Source organism: Uloborus diversus, chromosome 4, assembly GCF_026930045.1.
Source record: "Uloborus diversus isolate 005 chromosome 4, Udiv.v.3.1, whole genome shotgun sequence".
NCBI classification, from domain to species: Eukaryota; Metazoa; Arthropoda; class Arachnida; order Araneae; family Uloboridae; genus Uloborus; species Uloborus diversus.
The window spans coordinates 89,609,795-89,633,570 of record NC_072734.1 but is presented as its reverse complement, the minus strand read 5'-3'; the positions used below and the strand labels follow the sequence as shown (position 1 = coordinate 89,633,570).

The window sequence follows — 23,776 nt, the reverse complement described above, 5'->3', positions numbered from 1 at the left end:
TCGTAATTGTCGTCTTAAAAACGTGACTGAAGACCATATTCGGTAACGTTAGGAATTCGGCTATTTTTCAAATTTGAAGCTCCAAAAAAGCAATATTAAATGATTCTCGGTGTTTTCAGAATGTGAGGTGTTAGGTAGTCCTCCCCTGGAAATTTTTCGAAATTGAAGGCCTGAAAACGAAATTTGAGTAGCTTTTGAAAGGTTTTGGCGGGGGAAAGGATACTTGTAAAGAATAGCATTATGAAGACTTTCTTATTATTTTTAAACTGAATAGAAAAAAAGGAAGAAAAAAAAGGAAGAAGGATAAAAAAAAAAAGAAGGTGCGGGATGTAATTAACTGATCAATAATCTGCCACGATTGAAAATTTTCAAGGTTCTTTTCAATAGAAATTTAGATTATTTTCGCAACATTTTCCCCCTCATATTAAAATAACTTCGTCTTCCCCATGTAAGTTTTATTCTTCTCTTTAATTATAATAAATGTTTTTAAAAACATTCTAATCAGCCTTCTGGAGCGGTACCCCCCCCCCTTTGATTGTGCCACTAAATTGTGGAAGCTTTACATATAATGATACTCTACACCAAATAAATACAAAAGACAGTTTAAACAGGTTTGTGTTCAAAAAGACTTATTTTAAGAGAATAGTACTGAAAAACAGATGAAAAATTTTCTTACACTCTGTTTTAAAATTTTTTAGGTACACGTGATATTTTTTGGGGGGAGGGGAACATTTCTCCTCCATGGATCCGCTTTCGCTATTGTCTAATCGCTTTTCCAGGAGCCTTTCGTCAAGTTCTAAAAGACAAATAAAAAGAAAAAAAAAATCCTGTACTCTGTTTTCTGAACAGTCTTCTTAGGATCATTTGGGATTTTTTTGAGGGAAAAGGGGAACATTCCCCAGTTCTCCTTCTGGGATTCGCTTTTGCAATTCTCGCCTTCACTTTTCCTCGTGCCTTTCTTCAAGTTCAAGTTCTAAAAAACAGAAGAATTTTGCTCTGCTGTGAAAATTTTTAGGTACACATGAGATTTTGGGGGGAGGGGAACATTCTTCCAGTTTCCCTCCGTAGACCCGCTTTTGCTATTTTCTAATCGCTTTTCCTGGAGCCTTTCTTAAAGTTCAAGTTCTATAAAACAGAAGAATTTTTCTGCACTCTGTTGTGAAATTTTTCAGGTATTTCTGAGATTTCGGGGGGGGGGGGGGGAGCATTCCCCCTGTTCCCATCCGTGGATCCGCTTCTGCTGTTGCCTAATTGCTTTTCCTGGTTCCTTAGTTCACGTTCTAAAAAACGGAAAATTTTCCTGTACTCTGTTTTCTGAACAGTTTTGGGTACTTTTGGGATTTTTTTAAGGGAGGAGGGAAAACTTCCCGCAGTTATCCCCCTCTTTGGATCTGCTTTTACAGTTCTCTCCCCGCTTTTCCTGGTGCCTTTCTTCAAATTCAAGTTTTAAAAAACGAAGGAATTTTCTTGTATTCTATTCTGAAAAATGTTAGGTACACTTGGGATTTTGGAGGGGGAACGTTCCCCCAGTTCCCCTCTCGTGGATCTGCGCCTGCAAAGTCCTCCAAGTGAAACGATACCTCTGGGGATGCTAGACCAGGGATTGCTCGGCTTCTGGTCCGGGTCAAAAAATCAGAGCTGTCTTCAGGGTCTTATCCAACTGTTAAACCCCAAATAGTGGTAGGAACAGGGGACCCTGAAGTGAAAAGTTCCCTTGATCAAAAGGACTGGAATCCAATGAGATGTCTCTTAATTAGAGATGTCCGTTCATGGAGGATATAGGAGATATGTGCATCGATAAAATGGGGGATTAAAAGAAGTGTGTGGGGTCAAGGGGAGACGCCTCCTAAGCCCACCCCCTAAAGTTGGGCTACATTATTGGATTTTAATATTACTGATGAAATAACCTCTGAAAAATACAGAATACCCCTCAAAATTGGGATGGATGGCCACCGTAGACTTTCTTTTTTCCAATTTAAAGTTCTATTTTTATGAAACAGCATGAGATATGTCCATTTATTTGGAATGTTTGGTTTTTATTTTTGCGAAATAAATCAATTCACCCTGTAGGAAATCATTATTTTTTAATTCCGAAAAGTGAGGGGGCTGTTCCCCTCTTGTTCCTCATATGAGCTGCTTATGATGGCAGTACTACCGAAATTTATGTCACTAACATTTTTCACATCCAGTAAACGTTTCCAACAGCACAAAATAAAGGAAAATACCTTTTCTTCCCTGTTTTCATATTTTTCACAAAGCTCTCCATCCATATCCAACTCATCATCATGGGGAAAGGAATTTGCAGTTAAAGCTGAATCTGTTTCGATAGCATCAAGAGCGGCTTCTTGTGAAGTTTTTATTGCCACTTCCAGAATTGTCAGCTGATCATCATACTAAAAATATACAACGTATAAATAAACTACAGTTAATGAAAGAATTGCGAAGAAGCAAGTTTGCCACTTACCAGAAGAAAAAAACATCAGTATTTATAAAAAAACATTTCTTAAGACTAAAGAATAATTTCACACGGGGAAAGCACAACCAGCTAAATTTTTTTAAAAAGGATTATCCCATCATTTTCATTTCCATCATTAAGAAATAAACTTAAATTAAAAGTGCACCTAAATTAGCTTGTTGGCCACAGGCTGCCTCTTAATATTTTTAAATTTTCATGTCTACTTTTCATTATGGAATTTTACTAACAATAATATGAAAATTAGCTCAAAGACATCGGATGAAATTTTGAAATTCTTTTGGAAAAATAGGAGAAAAATAAATTGTCCCTCAGAAATAAACTATCAACTTTTTTAGACATTGAAATTATAAAAGAAAAAAAGTGACGGAGAAATTGGGAGCATTAAAAATATTCATTATCATTAATTCTCCATGTACGGATCAGTTTTTATACTTTCCAGTCCTGAAATGAGGGTCAATTTTTTATATTTTCTTAATATACATATATTGCAATTTACATCTTTATCAGTTCTTTTAAAATAATGCAAGAATTTTATTAGCTTTTGCGTTCAGAAAAAATACATAATATAGCGCCCGCTATTTCAGAGGGCAGGTTTAATTAGTTAATAAAGTAATGCAATATTTTTATTTTCAGATAAATATAATTTTTAACTGTTTATCTCAAAAAATAATACAGAAATTTTGTAATGAAACAGAAAGATTGAGAGAAAAATGTCAGCTTACTTTTTTAGAATACACAAAAAAAAGTGGATTTTTTTTTCAATCATTTCCCACATAATGCACCGCAAGTCCATATCGATCAGAAATTTTTACCTCACAAAAAACAATAGCATTAATAAAGCAAGCCTACGCAAGACGAACTTGGGGTGCTTTCCCACTTAACAACACGACAACGACTGAATCAGCCAGTAAATAAAGCAACGACAAAGGGTACGTTATCATATCGTCTATTGCACTGTTTTTCTACTACACTGATGTCGTTTCTCCAAACCGGTTATTTCCCGATGCACTTCATTTCAAGACAGCGGAGAGCTCGCACGAGTACCATAATGGCTGCGCTATTTAACTATTACTATGCTTCATCTCCGCAGGAAAAGAAAAAAAGAGACGATATTGCTGGGTGCATGATATTTTAAAGCCAGGTATATTGAAGGCGGTTCAATACACATTTCGTGACCCAGGTATTATTTCGAAAACATAATCAGAATAGTTTTGTTTTATTCATTTTTTTCGGAGGCTAAAAATAAATAAATAAATTTTAAAAACCTCACGCAATTTAATATAGTGAAGGTGTATTTTTTCCCCTTAAATGTTTGCTTAAGGGAGGCAAAAAAAAAAAAAAAAGTAACAGGGCAGGTGGCCCTTCCCCTGGCTGCTGCTCTAAGTTTTGCTTTGAGATTATGCGCAATTTATCACTTTGACAGTAAAGAATCCACAAAAATTTTTCAGGTTCTAAGAAAGTAATTTTAGACTGTCCTTTGGTGATGTCAGAAAAAAGTAGAACAGAGTTTCAGAGACCGGGGGATCTTATCCTGAAAGGTTTTCGAATTTCAAATTTAAACAAAAAAAGCAGTTTTAGTAAGTATATGAGGATAGGGGGGAGGGAAGCGTTTGAAGTCCTATAAGCCACACATGGTCACCAGAAAAAGTAACAAAACTGAGGTCTTCAACCACAAATTTGAGCAAGTTTCTGCAAAAAATAAGATGGGGGGGGGGGGGTTCGGATTCCCGACTTATTTTCAAAATTTAAGATAAGTTTAGGCGAGTTTTTGTGATAACTGAGAATTGGTAACTCCTCTCAGAAGTCTCTATCTTCTGAGAGGAAACAGAATATTCTATTTAAAGTACATTTAGTAGTAAGTTACTTTTTTGTAGTAAGTTAGTGCCCTAAGTCAGTGCTAAGGCAGATTTTATGTATTTTATGTAAAGTACACTTAGTTTCACAAAATACAGTAGAACCTCCATTAAGGGACACCTCCGAATAAGGGACACCTCTATTTAAGGGACATTTTTTCTGGTCCCAGTCCCTTTGAATGGGGACTTCCATGTATTTACCTCTAATTAAGGGACACTCTGTTTAAGGGACAGTCACAAAGCAAAAAATAATATATAATCACTTTAGAAATAGTGGATTTACTAAAATTCAAGATTCACGTTTCTTGTAAAAATTAATTGAGGTAAGTTTGACATAAACATATTTGAAGGAAACAAGTAATATATTGTAAAAAAACTTGCTGAAATTAACAGGCATAATTTGCCCTCTCAATAGTTTATTCAAGTAGGTTCAGGGACGACGTAGGGTGCACAGAAACTAATTAGCTTGGTATATATAATTTAAACTTTGAACATTAATTGTAATTTACATAGTATTACATTGTAAATTATGTAACGTAAGGCAAGTACATGTAATGAATTACTTCAAAAGTATCTCTGTATGCTACAAAACTTTGCCATAACAAAATGTTTGATTAAATTTTAATTAATAAAATAATATAAACTTAGAAATTTTAATAATTGTATTTTTTATTTAGCATATATATGAAACATTTTCAGTATTTAATCTTAAGTGTTAATAGTTAATGTTTATTGTGATATTATACCGCTAAGTACACGGCATGCATCAATTCATCTCCCTCCGAATAAGGGACACCTCTATTTAAGGGACAAAATATCTGGTCCCCTTAATGTCCCTTATTGAGAGGTTCTACTGTACATAACAGTAAATAGAGCCTCCTGACTATGATGAAAACTGTTACTGAGGATTAGTGGTACAAAAAGAAAAACTTTTTAAGGGGAATATTGTTAAATTTTTTATGGGATAGATTTTAGTAAGTAATGTTTCCTTTCTCTCTTTTGCTTTCAGGGCATACATTTACAAATGAGCATTACAAAAGTTAAATTTAAAAAAACTAAAATAAAATTACACTAACGAAAAATGCTACAAAAGCTATTGTTTTTGGGAGTCATAACTTTTTGCGAGAAGGAAAATTATTCATGACTTTGCAAACTTAAAATTTCGTGAATTTTCTATGAACAGTATAAAAACTTACTATATAAAAAAAATTGAAAAAAATTGCAAGGCTTCAATTCTGGCTATTATGACGGGATCGCAAAAAGAAGTGCTTTTACAGCATTTTAAGGTAGCATTTTTTCCCTGATATGCAGCAGAACAGGAAAATGAAAATTTTGAATGAATAGTCTGTCAAAAGTACTGTTCTTACCACACATATTAAAAAATCTAATCTTTGTTTTTATTAATATACATTTTTTTTCTTTTTTTCCAAAGTTAATATGGTATGCACCAATATATGCATTAAAAAGTATGTTGAATTTGTCATCCAGAAATCCAAACAATTCTTCCCACGGATTTTCCCTGTAGTTTTTAAAAAAATACATAATGCTTGTTCCACAGGCAAGGACGTTCTATGAATTCACACAGGACACAGACATCAACTTGCGCACCAACTGCCCTTCCATTCTTCTGCCCTTATGTAGAAGTTTGGTAAGACCTCATTTGGAGTACAGTATTTTCGGGAATAAGCGCCGCATCGTAATATATTCTCAAAGAAAAAGTTTTTTAATGTATGCGCCGCACCCAGTGTAAGTGCCATACCTTCCATAAGCACGCACGCAGCATTAAACTTAAAAGCACAATAAGTAGTAAAGAAAGCTGGATTAAATGTAAATAAAAAATATTTTTTTATTTCTCGCTAGTATTTTTAATTAACAATAATGAAATATTTTAAAAATCCCCATTTTGCACTTTTTGCCTTCGGCATCCTTCGATGGTTAATTTATCCGATTTCCAACAGCAAACACATCGCTCGTCAATGCCAAACTCTCTGGCAGCAAAGTGATTTCCAATTGCTTCTGGCTTTATTACCTTAAACTTAAAGGCTGCAGTATAACTTTTCAATTGCTTAGGAGCCATTTTCAAAAGCAACTCTGAAAAAATTCAGTAAAAAAAGATAAGCCAAAAATTCACGAACGACAGCAAAAGATGCAACAAGACGATGTGAGTGAATAATAAAATTAGAGCTAGGAGACAAGTTTCCCATTAGGTTGCTTGACCAAGCAATCCATTTTTGTGAGGGAGGTGGTGAATTCTCTCTACAAACTGGACATCCATCCCTTTCAATTACTAGTACTTTTGCTCCTCCTCTCCCTGACCCCTTCTCTAAGATGCGATAAGGCTTGCTTTTGCCCATGTGTACATGGGCGGATTTATGGGGGGGCAGAGGGGGGCAATGCCCCCCCAGTTTTGGGAGGACTTAATGTAGTAACAACACATCTTCCAAAAATTAAAAAAAAAAATTATTTTTTCTTTTTTGAATAGTTCTGAAGGGCATGGGTGGATTTATGAGGGGGGGAGGCATAGGGGGCAATGTCCCCCAGTTTTGGGAGGACTTTATATAGTAACAACACATCTTCCAAAATCTTAAAACAAAAAAATCATGACTTTTTCTTTTTTGAATAGTTTAATGAAAATGAAGAGAAAAGCGAATGTCCTTTCCTGATGGGAGAAAAGAAAAGGAAAAAAAAAAACGAACATTAAATACAAATAGTACAGCTGTCACTGGGGTGCTGAAAATGTGTCTAAATTCACTATTTTGGACTGAAAATCATTTGGGCAAGTATATGAATGAAAATATAGGCTAAACGAGCTATACTTTAAGCTGCAACACTTATAATAACTGACGATTATTTTAACAAATTAGAACCTACAGTAAAGGGGGGAAAACTCCCCCCCCATTTGCGCTAACAGAACGATCCACTCGTTATGATTTGTGTCCACATTTAAAGTATATTTGTGCATAATATTTATGTTCTTAGTAGATTAATTGGCCTTTTGAGAAATTCTAAAAAACCTAGTTTTTTTCCCTTCTCTCTCTCTCTCTCTCTCTCTCTTTTAAAAAGAGAGAGAGAGAGAAAATAAATGCCATCGCAAACTGAATAAATTTCAGTTATCTGAGTATTCTGAATAAATAAATCTTTTTACTTAGAGGGAGAGTACAATTTTACTTACTTTATAAATACTGTTTAAAAAGTAAGGTAGTCATAATCATCTAAGTCTGAGTCAGTCCTTGTCATTATTGAAATCTAAATAATTGAGTCATCAAAAGTTTTGGAAAAATTTACTGAAATTTTATAAAAGTCTATAAAAACCTAACAAAGATTGGTAAAATCGAAAAAATCTTTTAGCCGTAAAAACTGACGAATTTTCATAAAAATTACAAAAAATCAAGCAAAAATCTGCAGGTAAGAGTGAATTACAAACAGGGCTGAATTTTCCTATAAGATAAAGAAGTTATTGCTTAGGACCCCTGCTTTGAAGTGGGTCCCTAACTCCCAAAAAAAATTTATGATTCGTTCCTTAAAAAATCGAAATTGCTTGAAAAACCTAATTTCATTTTTAAGTGCTTGAAAACCTTAAATATTTGGAAATGTGTGGCTACAAACCTTAAATTTTAAAATTTCTAACAAATGGTAGAGGGGGAGGAGTGCCAAAATGTGTCAAATTCAGCTCCTTGCCACATCCTGTATTAAAAATGTAAAAATCATGTTTCTCACGTTTGTAACATATTATTTGAAATAAATTTTTGTGACTCACATGTTTCATATCTTGCTATTTATTCAATCCCGAATGCAGTACTTTGGAAATTCTTTTGTATTGGTTGCTTTTATCTTACTTCTTCTGCATATTGTTTATCTGTTTAGCAAGGAAAAAATACACACTTCTATTTCTTTTCGTTTTCTGCCCCACTTGCAACTGAAGAAAAGTTATCATGAGAAATCTATGGTTTCTTTTTTCTTTTAAATTTAAAATAGCTATTTCTTACAAAGCTAGAACAAGACTGTAAAAATTTACAATCAAGTACTAAAATATCAGAAACTGGAAGGTACAAATGAAGTGCGTTAAATAATTTTATTTATTCTAGAGTCCTTGAAAATAATTAGATAAGTCTTTGAAAATCCTAAGTAAAGTGGGTTCCAATTACTTCTACACCATATTGTTAATCTAATTAGCCAGGAAAAAAAATTATACACTACCTCTATTCCTTTTGGTTTTCTGTACTTCTTATAATTGAAAAAAGGTTGTTGTAATGAGAAATCTATAGTTTATTTTTTCTTTCAAACTTAAAATGGCTGTTTCTTACAAAGTTTGAACAATACTGTACAACTGTATCTTTGTCTATTCCAATTAACCAATTAACCTACCCAATAAGGGTTCAAAATGCAGAATTTTATATCCATTTTACAAAATTTCCTCCGGGGGAGAAACCCCCGGTCCCCTAAAATTGGTGATATTCTATTTCCCACTTAAAAGGGAGCCCTGCGTCATTCTCTTGATACCAGCTCCCTCTCTTAAGGTCAATTCAAAAAGGACAGCATGAAAACACACATTAATGAAAATGACACACAAAAAAGTAAAGCATGGACTTATGCATTACAGCAAACAGACAAAAACATGGGAGTGGGGGGCAATAAAAATGTTGCTCAAAAAAAAAAAAAAAAAAATCCTGCCCCCCCCCCAGGAACTCAGTCCTAAATCCGCCTATGCACGTGTATCAGCGTTTCTCTGCTCAGTTAAACATGTGCAATCGCTGACTCACCTTCCCTCCCCCCTCTTTGCTTTAATTATTGCCCAAGGTCGAAAGATTTCCTGACCCCTTCGCTCCGCCGCGATAAGGCTTGCTCGCCCACGTGGATCAGCGTTTCTCTCCTCAGTGAAACATGTGCAATCACCTTCTGACTCATCTTCCCTCCCCCTCTTTGCTTTACTTGTTGCCCAAGGTCGAAGGATTTTCTGTCCCTTCGCTCCGACGCGATAAGGCTTGCTCACGCACGTGGATCACCATTTCTCTCCTCAGTGTAACGCCTGCAATCGCTGACTCTCCTTCCCTCTTTGCTTTACTTGTAGCCCAAATGCGAAGGATTTTGCAAAATGATAGCAAACGATGTGGTGACATCTGTTAGCAGCATTTTCAACTTTTTTTTAAAACTTGAAAAAAAAAATCACTGTATCCGCCGCACCGGCAATTTTTTTACTTTTTTTCTTGTACGCGCCGCGGCGCTTATTCCCGAAAATACGGTATGCTGTTCAGTTTTGGTCTCCTTATCTTAAGAAAGACAATGTATTGGAAAGGGTTCAGAGGCGGGCTACAAGGCTAATAAATGGACTTTATCACTTAGACTATGATTCCAGGCTTAGAAGGCTAAAAATGTACAGTCTTGAGCAAAGAAGAGACCGAGGGGACATGATTCAGTTGTTTAAATTTATTAAAATGAAAGAAGTTACGGGGCTGAAGTTTAGCACTGAAAACAGGACAAGGGGTCATTGTTTTAAGCTATTTAAATCTCAGGCGAACATGGATGTTAGGAAAAATTATTTTAGCAGGGTAGTGGAACCTTGGAACAGTTTACCGGAAGAGCTGGTAATGAGCAAGGGAGTAGATAGTTTTAAGAGGGCCATTGATCTTCACTGGGGATTGTAAATTGACTAGGACCAGTCTAGCTGGGCCTAGAGCCTGTTGCTGGTCGTCACTTTTGTATTTGTATTTTTATAACTCTTTTTCAAAAAAAAAAGTGAATGGACAAGTGGTTACCGGGCCGATGCCAAAGGAGCGACGGGCGCGTTCCGACACAAATTGTCCGACAAACGATATTGGCTTAACGGAGACGACACAATCGGCATCGAATCGGTAGGTGGAAAAGCGCGTAGCATATGTTAGTACATTTTTCTTGTGCCGATATTGGATAACGACAATCGTGTATGATTTATCGTTGCCGTATCGGTAAGTGGAAAAGCGCCCTTACAAATATGCAGAAAAATAAAAATAAATTCAAGGAAGAGAACAGAAATTCCTGAACCCTCCAATGCCATCTAGCAGAAAAAATAAGCATTAAATGGTGTTTTTAACTTACACAGGGAAATAGCGAGATCCGTATTGAAATAATAGGAAAAACTCGTCGCCCGTGATTTTCACGTGGCCCGTAATCGGGGACAAAACAGATTCCCCATTTGCAGAGGGTTAACCGGCCCTGCCAATTAATCGGTAATTGGCCAATTTGCTTAACTGCACATCCCTAACGTAAGTACACTTGGGAAAATTGGGTTTGGTGCTCTATAACACTCATAGAACTCATGAATTTTAGTAATAACTTACTGATGTGAGATGTATGCTCGCATAGCGCTATTTGCATCTCATGCACCCCCAAATATTTTCTTCTGTTAACATGGACCCCTTGCAGACTTACATCAATCCCTAGGGGATCCTGTGGACCACTTTAGGAACCACAAGCCTATGGGGTAATTTAAGGTAAATATAGATCAGGAATTTAAAGGTAGATTTCATTCAAACAAACTATGTTGGATAAAGGCTCAAGATGCAGAGTTTTTCATTTTAAGTATTTTAAGGGTATTTTTTGAACAATTCAAAAATTTTGAACATTAACGACAACATGGGGGGGGGGAGGGGAGAGAGAGAGAATTTTAGTCGTCATCAAAAAAAACTAAAAATTAAGCAGATTTTGAATGTATTCTGAATTTTTAGTTTTCAAGAAATTGAAAAATGTTATTAGTAAAAATTCAAATACCATATCTTGTAGACCTAACATTGATACAACTCAGAGACGAATGATGAATATGATTAAATCAAAATGAAATGAACGCAAAGGGGAAATATTTTTACCAAGAAGGCAGAGTTGATAAGAAAATGACTAACTCCTGACTCCTAGAATTTTAGGGCTTTCAACTCTGACTCCACAACCATGGCAGAAAGGCAGATTTGAAGGGAAAATAATGGACTTCTAAAAGTCTTGAAATTTTAAGGCCTTCAAATCCAGATTCCAACTCTTTCACTCCAAAATCAGTCTGATTCTGACTCCCACAGCCCTGGTTTTTGACGTGACATAATGTAGGTTGAGAGGTTATGTTTTTATTTTCATTCTAAGTTTTAATCAATTAGTTTTATTTTTGTCAGTGGGAAATGAAAGAAAATTTGGTGCGGATTATTTTTTTAACAGAAAGAAAGACCTGTGTAGACAATTAAATTTTTGAAGAAAATTATTCATTCAAGAGAACATTTTATTATTTAATTACTTTTTCCCCTTAGTCTACTTACGTTTTTTTATTTACTTTGTTGTTGTCAATGGGGGAAAAACAAAATCTGAGGCACATTATTTATACCTAAAAGGAAGCAAAACAACAGTTGTTTTTTTTTTTCCTTCAAAAAGCAAATTAATTTTGATGTGTGTTTTTAAATTTTTAAAGAATTTTTTTGAGGAAAAAAAATAGATTAGCTGCATGATTTAAAAGGTGCCACTACTTTATTTGTCTGTTTACTTGTTTCTACGTATCTATTTCATCAGATGAGAAAAATATATTGTTTGTTTAGAAATAAATATTGTTTGTTTGAAATAATTTGCAGTTTTAGCTAATTAAGAGAATATTGATCAGATGCTAAAAAGTCGATGCTGGTATACAAGAAAGTAGGCTCATTTAGTTCTGGATGGAAGTTCTTGTTTTCAGTTGAGATGGAATCACGTAACTATCATTTTTCAAGCTAAAAATGTGCTGAAAGCACAAAAGAAAGTATATGCCCTTGTTTTCTTTTGAGAACATTTTGTGTGAAAAATAGTTTTCTAAGTGACAGAATTATTTTATAAATGATACTTAAAGAACAATTTTGAGACAGTTACCTTTCTTAAAGCAGTTTGACATGCCTCCATTATTTCCTTAGCTTTTTTAGTAAATTGACTGTCAGGACCATTGAATGTCTGACTGTTAGTATAGAGCAATTCTACATCAGCTTGAAAATCTTCTCTATTGCTGTATTTGTGTGCCTTTATGTTCTGAAAAAAAAAAGGATCTTTTATTAAGCATAAAGCTCTAAATGAAATATTCTGAACTTTATATAAGTCATCAATGATATATTTTTACTAAAATTTGGAGTAGTGTAAAAAATAAATTAAGGGGTCAAAAAAGCTGAACTTTGATGCTATAACTGCTGGAAATTTTGAGGAGGTGGGAAAAAATTTTTTTTTCATTTTTTTTTTCTTTTTTCTAGAAAAGCTGGGAAAGGGAATTTTTTTTATGCGAGTTCAAACTAATTTAATAGACATTTTTTTAGAAAACATAAAACAAGGATGAAGCCATGAAAGATAAATGCAATTCATGTTACTAGTTTTCTTTTAAACATAAATTTACACAAATATTTTTACTATAAAAAAAATGAGCCAGTAGGTTTTTTTTTCAAAACAGCAAAGAATATTTAAATTAGTCAAATCATAAATCAGCAGTTTATTTTGATTAAAGTGAGATTTTTGTAACTTGTGAGAAATCTGAAGTTTCCTTTCAAAAAATTGTTACATGCATTTATATATCTGTACGTACATATGTATACCTGGGTTAAATGAAAATATATTGAAATTTCTACTTAAATATTTCTACTAACTTAAATTATTAATGTTTACGAATTCTGCTCTGTGTAAACATTTAGTGTAATGAGAAAAGTAGATAAATTTCCAAATGCATAATTCTGTGCAAGAAAGTTACACATTTTCCGAGTGGAAATAATCCATTTCGAAAAAAAATGGGAAAAGAAAAAAAAAAATTTCTCCCAAAATTTCTGCTTTTCCTCAATTACATCCATCTCTGAACAAAAACTATGGAAGGAACTAAAATATAAACTTGCTTAGAAAAAACTTGGTTGAAAAGAAGTTTTAAATAGATAGTGCACAAAAATATTTTTGAAATTGTTATCCTGAAGGTATTTTTTGATCAGTTCAAAAAGCATAACATTGTCTCTTTCGGCAAGATTTGAAGCAGGAATAATTCCTGATTAAAAAAGTGGATTAGAAAAAAAAAAATTATGGGAAAGAGCTCTTGACCTAGAACATGTCAATAGCAAATGCCACTAAAGGTTTAACACGGGGTTCAAGAACAATCTTGCCAAAATAACACTGGATTTGAAATCTCACTTTTGGCTAAAAAAATTTTATACCACCAGATGGTCACAAAATCTATTGGCAATCTTAGTAGTTTCTACACCATTCTTGGCTATTCCTGACTGGTCGAGCAGCATCTTTCCTGAAGCTCTAAAACTGGATAAGCCATTAATCAACAGTTTAAAACATATTTAATAGGTTTACAAGTCAATTTTGGAGTTGATGCAGTGAAAACTATTTAATTATGCTTTTTAATGTTTCTTCAACGGTTGGGTACTCAAATATTAAAAAGAAAGGGCTTGAATTAACACAGAGCCTAATAACAATATGTGTTAACATATCGTTGTAAATTATAGTATAATTGTGGCCATTCAGCTTTAAATAATGGCAGATATGTAACACTAAGGACTGCTTGCATTATTTTAGTACTTATATCTGCTTAAGGGTCATTCTCCAGGAAACCTAACTTTTGAACGCAAATATTTTTCAATTTCGAAACCTTTTGTTTTCATTTTTTTCATTCTTACATGAAAGTGGTACCTACTAGTAGTAACCATAAACAATGGCCCAGCTAAGTTCCAATTCTTTTACTTATAAATAAAAAAAAATAATAATAAAAAATGCCTTGTTCATGAAAAGAATTTTTTTTTTTTTTTTAATATTTAAAAATTAAGGCCAATTTAATGTCAAAGTAATAATTTTGTTAATTGTGCAAACAATCAGCTATTTTAATGATTAGTGGGAATATAATATTAAGCCCTCTTAATTAAAGTATAGCTTAATTAGTAGTTATGTTAAAAAAATAGTATTTATATTCTTAAATTTGAGAATATACTGGCAAGTTATAATTTTGGTAAAATGCCTATTATTGCCTATTATTTCAACTCCAACAGTTATTTTCACCTCAGAAATAATGACATTGATACGGCCTGTCACGGAGGTGAGATTCTCGGAGGTGAGGATCTTTCTCTTAATATAGGCATAATAGATACAATTTTCATGGATACAATTTTCTTCATTGCTACAATCTGCACGTTAAGCATATGAAAACATGTTCACTTCTTTTTTTACAATAATTTACTTCCCTGAAATTCAAATTCACGGAGGTGAGAAGTCAGAATAACCACACTAAGTTTTTAAAGCAAAATCTTCTTGTTTTTCGACAAAAATCTCACAACTTCAACTATGGCTGAAAATAAACAAGGGGGCTCCCTTGTATCATGGAAAATAAAATTTGATGTCATTACTGCCACGTGTTAATGAGGAATGGCATTTTGTGTTTAGGTAACGGAGGTGAGAGTTTTTCGCGTGACATGACTACCTATCCTAAAAAAATGAGCTAAAACACAGCATTAAAAAAATTAAATGTACTTAAACAATTAGTATTTGAGACACTTGTGAAAGGAATAATAAATAAATAAATATATACTTTTAATTAAACAAGTTATTAAGCAACATAAACAGTCACACCAGGTGTGTGCCATGCCACGGAGGTGAGAATTCACATGTTGTGAACCAAAAATATACCAAAATAAAAATTATTGTTAAAAAATTGTTGGCAGGTTTAAATAGATATATTTTTGATGAAATTAAAAAGCATTGTTAAATGAATTGTTCCTTAAAGTTTTTTCTGTAAAAAGCGTGTGACAGAAAAGTTACTTTTTGAAGAATGACCCTTAAACAAAATAATTAAGTAATGCAGTATTTTAATTAACTGGGATGAGCATGTACTTAGTAATAAATAAATTAATATCTTTGTGCAGAGAAGTAAATGGCATCCAACAACGTTTTGATACATAAAATTAGCTGATTATGCAGATGCATGTTTCAGGGTTACAGGGAATCCCTTTTTCAATGTAAAATACTGAGCTTTTGGATGAAAAGACATTTGGTAAAAGCAACAAGAATGAACAACAGACAGCTTAAATATTAAAAATAGCAAATTGATATAACAAACAAAACAAAATGGAACTCAGAGCCAAATTTTATTACATAATTCCTTTCTATTTACTTAACGGCTTTTTCTTGAAGGGAATCATGTAATAAATTTCGGCTCTGAGTTCCACTTCATTTTGTTTGTTTTGTCAATTTGCTACTTTTATTATTAAAGCTGTCTGTTGTTCATTCTCGTCGCTTTTACAGGATGTCTTTAGGGCCGGATTAACATCTATTTACGCCCTAGGCCAAACTTAAAGATTACGCCCCACCTCACATATCGGAACTCTATCAAAATTGTATCCCCCCCCCCAGCCATTACCAGAAGCATAGTAGTGTCCAGTGACAGTTGAAGATTTTGTGCTTCCCCCCGTTTCACAAAATGAGGGATGGGTTTCTTTCTTTGTTTTCCTTTGATGATGTTCAAAAAAGGAGGGTTTGGGGGGTTATCCCCTGGGATTTTTTTGAAATTGAAGTGTTAGAAATCAGGGCCGACGCCAAGGTGGGTGGGGGTGTTACATTCTCTCAGTTTTTCAGAAGTGGGGCTGCCAATTTCATTTTAACGATGCAAAAAACGAAGAAAAGGGAAAACTTTTCGTTGTTTAAAAAAAATAAAATAATAATTATAACTGAATAATTAAAATAATTGACAAAAAGCATTTTTTCTGAAAATTTGAATAGAAAATGTCATTTTAAAATACAATTTAGGAACATCCATGAAACTCTTTTATTAAGATTATCGAAGTAAGGGCCGCAGAAATGTATGCTTCAAAAATTTTTCAACAAAAAAAAAATCAGTGCACTATTTACTAGGCCGCAGCCTCAGAGTGGGTACATCTGGCTAGTTGGAAACTATGGGTCCGGTTCAAACTAAAGTATTGTGCATAGAGTAAAATTAGCATAATGGGAGGGAGGACCGGCAACAAAACTAACATGGTTCACGCTTTGTCTCTTGGCGGCCCTGCTTATACAAAACCAAGGTTCTTCAACTTTCATTGATAAAAAGATAAATAAATAGGATAGCTTCATTGGGGTCACCGAAACATTCCCATATGTAATTTTTTTGATGAAAAATATGTCCTGCAAATCATTGTTAAGTGGAGAAAAATGCATGGGTTGCCAAAAAATATTTCGAATAGAAAAAAAAGGTTATTGCAGAGAGAGATTCAAGTTCTAAATGCTTGAATGTGCAAATCCTAAGCAAATCAGAGCTTGATCAAGAGATGCAGGAGGCATATTTAAAATGAAATGAAGTGGAATAAAAACCTCAGGTATCGTAGAAAATTACTACATCCTTTCAAAATGTTAAAAGTTCTTTTTCTGGGCAGTAGACTCTTGTATCTCAAGGAAACAAAAATATTAGGCTGAAAATTGAAAAATTTATTATGGAAAATCCAAGCAAAAAATTGTTTTCGGCAAAGGAAAATTGAAAGAAAGTCTTGCCACAATATTTTTATCAATAATTAAAATTTAAAATGAAGATAGGGATATAGCCAAGGGAAGCTATATAGCTGAGGGAAGAGCGGGGAACTCCAAACCCTTCTTTTTACGTCCCCAAAGTCCAAAGGATGTGAGTTTTTAAAACTTAGATTTTCAAAAAATTCCGGGAAAGCGTTCTCAAACACCACCCTGGCCTAATGTCATTAAAGATCGCCTACTACGTATGAATATTTAGGACTGCAATATCATAAAACCTTGAGAGTGCTCCCAACATAACCCCCCGATAAAAGCCCTCTCAATAACTTAATTATCATTATGGGTCTTTTGGACTTTAAATTAAAAAAACTCCCTGAGGTCTTCCGAACCTGTCCTCCTCCTAATATTACCGAAGTTCCTCAAAAATTTCATTGTTAAAGCTTTAATTCAGAAAATTTTTCAGGGGAGATCTCCCAAATCCCCTGCTTCTCTAAGAGTATTGAAAATTGTCTACGATTGTGTTAATTGAATTTCAATTTTGAAAATTTGCCAGGGGAAGGACTCTGAATTTCTCTACCCATTACATTACCTAAAACTGCGTTTTCTACAGATCGAAATTTTTTTGAGAGAATGCTCCTCTCTCTAGCCAGCGCCATCGTAAATGTCTTAAATCCCTCTTTAGTGTTTCAATTACGAAACATTTCTGTGTGCAAGCCCCTTCAAACACCCCCCCCCCCTTTCAACAAAGGCTTAAATTACGTTTTCGGAGCTTTAATTTCAAGAAACTGGAGGTCCACATTTTAACAAAAAAAGCCTAAAACCGCATTTTTCTGGCTTCAATTTCAAAAAATTTCGGAGGGATGCTCCCGCATCTCTCTTTCCCTTAATATCACCATAATTTGTCTAAAACTGCATTTTTCAAACTACAATTTTAAAATTTTCCCCCGAACCCCCTTTACCTGTCACAATCAGAAGTAATTCACAATTGCGTGCTTAGAGTTTGAAATTTTAGAAAAATATTGAGGGATAACCCTGAGTCTCTTAATCCCCTAACATCACCATAGATTGTCTAAAACTGAGTTTTTCAAATGACAATCTTGAAAAATACACGGGGGAGAACCTCCGAACCCCCCCCTTTCTCCTGAACATAATCAATCATAACATACAGTTCTGTTTGGGGAACGTAAATTCGGAAAAATTATGGGGAAAGGCTTTCCTGAACCTCCTCTCCCCTTCCTCCCCAACTTAAAATACAGTCTAAAACTGCATTTTTATATCTTCAATTTTGAAAAAATTCCAGGAGGTAGGCTTCCGACACCCCCTTTTTTTTGATTGAATATTATCCTTTAATATGGTTATCCCTGCTAAACCAGAAGCTGAAGTCTCATTCTCTCTATGCATATTGGAACATGCGTTTGAAATAATTAAGGGGCCGCCAAATGAAACAATAAGAAATGAAACAAACAAAACAAAATTTTTCAGAAAAGGAAAAATAAAGAAATTTCCCCTTCCATTCTGTTTTTCTTTTCTTGCGGTTCACAGTTATTGACATTTTCTTTTTGTTTAAGTTTTGGCTTAATCTTTGTCCAATTGAATTCTTTCTTTCGGCCTTTCTGTACTTCAGAGAGAGCTCCTGGCCTCGGTTCGCATTTCTATTGGTTCCTTACTGGTTTAGAATTTTCTCATTGGTCCAATGGCTAATCCGCTTTTTTTATCTTTTAAGCTGTATGTTATCTCCTCTTGACTTTTGTCGGATGTCTTTTCATGCATAAGCTCACTACGTTTTGCACAAGGGCGCCTATATAGTGGGGCAAGAGGGGGCTCAAGCCCCCTCTTAGAAATTAGAACTTCCTTGCTTTTAGTACTTTTTTCTTTGAAAAAATGTAAAAACATTTCTTCTCCAGCTATTAATGAATAATTTATTGAAAATGTTAAACTTTAATAGCTCTAATATGTATTGAAATCCGTTTCTATAAGGAAAATATCCTGCTAAACCATGGAGAAAATATCTGAGCCCCCCCCCCCCCCTTAAAATTTTGCAAATGGGCGCCCTTGCATTGAAAAAGGCGTTCCTTGAAATGCCAAAATATATGTCTGCAGTAATCTGCGAATTTGTGCTTTTTAGACGTTCTTTACTTTGCTATGATAATCAACTATGCTTCTATGCTTTAGAACTCGCCAATATACAAAAAATGAAAAATATGTGTTTTTTGTCTCATTGTGGCCCACTCTCCCTTAGAACATATTTCGGGGCATCCCATGTATTTTTATCTACTTTGCTGTGATCTTCGTGGTGAAATTTTGAATATAAATATTCATAAAAATAATATGTTGGAAGCAAACCCCGATAACTTGCATCATTATACATCTTTTGTTCAAATCAAAGATATCGAAAACTATCTGTTTTGACCAGAAAAGGAACTCGACTCAATCATTACGCCCCTTCTCTATCCTCCAATTGCTTTTTTTTTTATTGCCTATCGGGCTGGATTCTAGTTCAACTTTGCTTCTTCATATGTATACTAGGTTGCCACATTTTTTTTTTAAAGCTGGTTGTTATTATTTTTTTCACAGTGATGTGTGCCCTTTTCCGCTTGCGCCCCTAGGCCGGGCCTGGGTGGTCTATTGGGTAATCCGGGCCTGGATGTCTTTACATCCAAAAGCTCTCTATTTTTCAGAAAGAGGGGTTCCCGGTAACCCCGAAACATGTGTCTGCTAACTTTGTGTGTCAAAACGTTGTTGATTGCCATTTACACACTAAGTACACTAGAATCTTCTGATACGATGATGTATATATCTATACTTCACAGATAGGGAAAAGATCTAACCTTTAAAATGGTATCCAAATCGATTGGGTTTTTGATCACATTGTAGTACTCTTTCACAAACTTTTTGCTAACAGGCTTATGGAAAGGCCATGACTCCGGTATAGCTTTTAGATCCTGTGAAACAATTGTTTCTAAGATAAATGAAAAAGCAACTTGATCATTATCATCTAAAAGAGGATTGATGGCTTTTTCAAGTCTCATCAATTTTTCTTCTTTATCTGCAAATCTCTTCAAACAATGCTCCAGCATTTTTTGAGCAGTTGTGCTCAATGTATTTTTGGCTCCTAAAAGGGGAAAAAAAAGTCAACTTAAGCAACTTTTTCTTTTTTCATCAAATGTAATGCCACAAATTGAAATACATAAATAAATAATTGCAATAAAAAATGCATAAAAAGTTAAAATTTCAAACACATAAATAGAAAACCAAGGTTTCTTTCTTTTTTTTTTTTAAGAGCATGTGTGTGTAAAGGAGGGGGGGGGGGGATAATTTCAACATGTTCAACTTACAACTACAGTGAAATTTCCCTAAAATCAGTACCCTCAGTTTTTTCGACAAAACTCATTGTTATATATACTTAAAATTAAAAAAACCCTCAAATAACAAGAAACTCTTTATCAGTGCAGTAAAAGAATTAATAGTTGCAGAGTTGCAGTTTAAAACAAAGGGAGGGGGGGGATGTCATAAGAAAATAAATGGTTTTGTATTTCCTTTGTTGTTTTTAGAGGGAGTGTCATGGATGGTGGTTGCTTAAAGGAGGGAAAGATGAATGAGGAAAATTTTACAGTTAAATTTTGGTCATTCAGGGAGGTGAACATTTAATAGAAGTGATTTTTCATAGAAAGATCACTGAAATGACTTTCTCTCAAATTGTTAATTTTACAATGAAAGAAATGTTTTAAGAATTTCTACCTTTTAGATAGTTTTTACATTTTGCATGAAAGGAATTCTGATCAATAAGTTTCCTGTTGTGATTTTATTAATTAAAATTGAATGTAGCTATCAAGTTCACTAACATTTCTTAAAATAAAGCTAACAAAACTTGTTTTAATTAATTTGGAAAGATGAAACGGATATTGCCAAGAGACTGAAAATTTTTTACTCAAAAGGTTTCAAGAATTTTTTTTTTTTTTTTTTTTTTTTTTTGCATAAAAAAATTTACTTGACTATTTTTTGTTGCAGATTGATGTAGAGGCATTGGTGGCCTGATTGGTAAGGCATTGGACTTGGGGCCGGAGGGTCTCGGGTTCGATCCTCGCTGGTCGAAGATCCACCGTCGTCATGAATGGTGATTTGGGTGACGTTAAATATGCTCGTGGTCACAATGTCCTCCAAATGAAACCATACCTCTGGGGGTGCTAGGCCAGAAAGTTATTCGGCTCCTGGCCTGGTTCTAAATTCTCGAACTGTCCATAGATGGCACCACCATCTGTCGTGTTGTCTTCTGAAGGCAAGGCACCTGGCACGCAGTTCTTCATAGTTTGAGGGACAGAGGTCCCTTTGATAGTTGATAGATTGATGTACTTATTTATGATTTACTTAGGGTGGCAACAGGAAATGTGAAAAAAAGTTCCCTGACTTTTCCCTGATTAAGTTCACTAAATTTCCCTGATTTACGTTACCAATGATAATGGTTTTCTTTCTTTGCTTTACTTGAAATCCATTGTATGTTTGTATAAAATGCAGTATTTTAAACGTTTTAAGTTATGTAAAGTTGTTGAACTAAAGATATATTTTAAAAAGATGCTACTTTTCTTAATAAAATGGTTTTAAGAAAAAAAAAACAAGATAATTTGGGAGGGGGGGGGGGGATGACCTACAAAACAGTATATTAAATTTTTATACAATGGAAAGATTATAGAAAATTAAAAAAAAAAAAGAACTTTACTTCCAGAAACCACTTAGCATAGGAATTTAAGAAACTATTAAAATTACTTTTAAAAACATGTGTATTTATGATAGTTCAAAATAATTTCAATTACTTTTTAGTTCTAAGTTTTCAAACAGTATAATAATTGTTGCAAGAATAACAAGTAATAGTGAAAGAATAGAAGTAATATAGTTATTCTTATATAACTAATTGACATATTTATGCAAAACAAATGAAACCATTTGACAACCATTCATAGGGAGCTTTTCTCTAATCAAGAACATAGGTTTTAATGAATGAATACAGCATTTTAACAATTAAAAAATAAAGATATTTTCTTAAGTACACAAGTTAACTCCATTTCAAATGATTTCAGTATGTAATGAGAAAAAACTCTTAGATTGCTTTTGTAACAAACAACTTTGAAATGCAAGGGGAAAAAAAGGAAAAAAAAATGCAATTGGTTAATTTCAAAATATATAAAAGAAGAATACAACTTGGTTATAAAATTAAAGAATCACTAAAGTCTGAAGAAAAGAAAACCTTTATAATCTGCGGTGACAAAAAATAGTATAATGGCAAAAAACTAAGTTTTTTTAATTGAAAGTTCAATTTTAGCAATTAAATTAAAAACGGGAAGAAGTAATAACTTTTAAGGTTTTATAGTATTAATTCAAAAACCAAAGATTTCTTCTTGAAATCGTGATTATAGTATGCTAATTACTTCAAGACAATGGAATAAAGGCAAAGGAGCTAAGGCAAAGTTGAAGGCTTCCTCTTTGCCTGTATAGTTGTTTATTTTACGTAGCATTGAAAGCGTAAAAGGAAACTTCAAGCTAAGTAAAATAAACAATCTAACAGACACAAAAGCAATCTTAGGAAGTTCATTTTGTGGTTAATCAGTAAGATTCAATACTTTGACGTTGAGGAAAAAAGATGCACAAATATGAGGCAGTGTATAATCGTACCTCATTAATTTTTTTTTTTTTTTTTTTTGAACAGATAATTGGTGGAAAATGCGTAGGGCATTAAAAGTACTTAATTTTGTAAAGCAAAAAAAAAATTTTTTTTTCTTCAAAAAATCAATTTTCCCTGATTTTTTGTTATTTTTTTAAAATTCCATGATATTTCCCTGACTTTTCCCTGATTAATAAAGTTCTCTGACTTTTCCCCGATCTCCCTGATCTGTCGCCATCCTGTTACATAATTCTCATTTTCATTTTTATGCAGAACACATTTTAAATTTACTTCGAAAGTTTTTATAATCCTTTTTTGTGGCAGTCATTGGTTTTGGAAGTGCGTGAACGCTTCTACCATAGTGGATGGGAAAATTTAAGGAAAGTATTTAACCTAGGTTTCTCATGTTTAAATGTGAGTCAAGATAGTTAAAATAAGCTTGAAAGGTTGATAACCACTGCTCTACGTAATACTGGCACACTTTTTAACTGCCAAACAAAACAGATACACATTTACACTGCCATGGGCAGGTAAACAGTAGTACCTGCAAAAATGAGTTTTCGAGGTACTACATTACTTGAACTTTTTTTCCGGGAAGCAACTCAGTTATTACAAAGAATTACATACCATTTTTTAAAAACCTCAGTTACATTTTTTATTCAAAACTTGAAAGATAATTAATTTAAAATTAATTTTAATTGACAAATTTAATAAATTTAACTAATTCTCCTCCTATTGTGAAATTATTCAGACAGGTATTTTTGAACATGAACCAAATTTTACATGAATACAATTTTATTTCACATTAGAATATATAAGTTCCCATAATTTCATCTGATCCTATTACAACATTCAGTCAAACCTTGATATCTCAATAGTCGTCTTCTTAAGATTAACGTGCATATACATTTTTATTTTGTAACACCTCATTTGGAATAAAAGAAAAAGTGCTCAGTGAACTATTATTGTATAGAAAAATATTGTCAGTTATAAGATTGATTCAATTCATATTGTTTAATTTCTGATAAAATAAAACATACCATTGTAAAACATACCATTATATACATTGCTATTTTCAACTATTTGATTTACATCTTGGAGGAATTCCTCCCTACTTTTGTATTTTCTTTGATGTAATTTTTCTCTCATTGTCTGCAAATCCATTGGTCTGTGAACTATCCTGTAATAATCTGGGACATTTTTGGCGCTTACTGGAAACCAAAATGGTTGTGTCTGGAAGAAATAAAGTTTTGCTGCACATTATAAAAAAAAAGATTAGGCAGAAAAAAAAAAATTCCATAAACATAAGACATTCTTAACATGAATTAATTTTAACAAGCCTAATTT

General features: G+C 33.5%; 1 protein-coding gene across 1 annotated transcript in view; it reads right to left on the bottom strand.

Moving 5' to 3' along the window:
• The window catches only part of LOC129221372 (transcription initiation factor TFIID subunit 1-like), a gene marked incomplete in the record, with an annotated part of 170,910 nt that overhangs the window by 334 nt on the left and 146,800 nt on the right, over positions 1–23,776 (bottom strand). Inside the window, 4 exon segments of the mRNA XM_054855844.1 lie at positions 2,226–2,393; positions 12,178–12,330; positions 19,605–19,888; positions 23,485–23,662. Coding sequence (XP_054711819.1) covers positions 2,226–2,393; positions 12,178–12,330; positions 19,605–19,888; positions 23,485–23,662 — 783 coding nt within the window.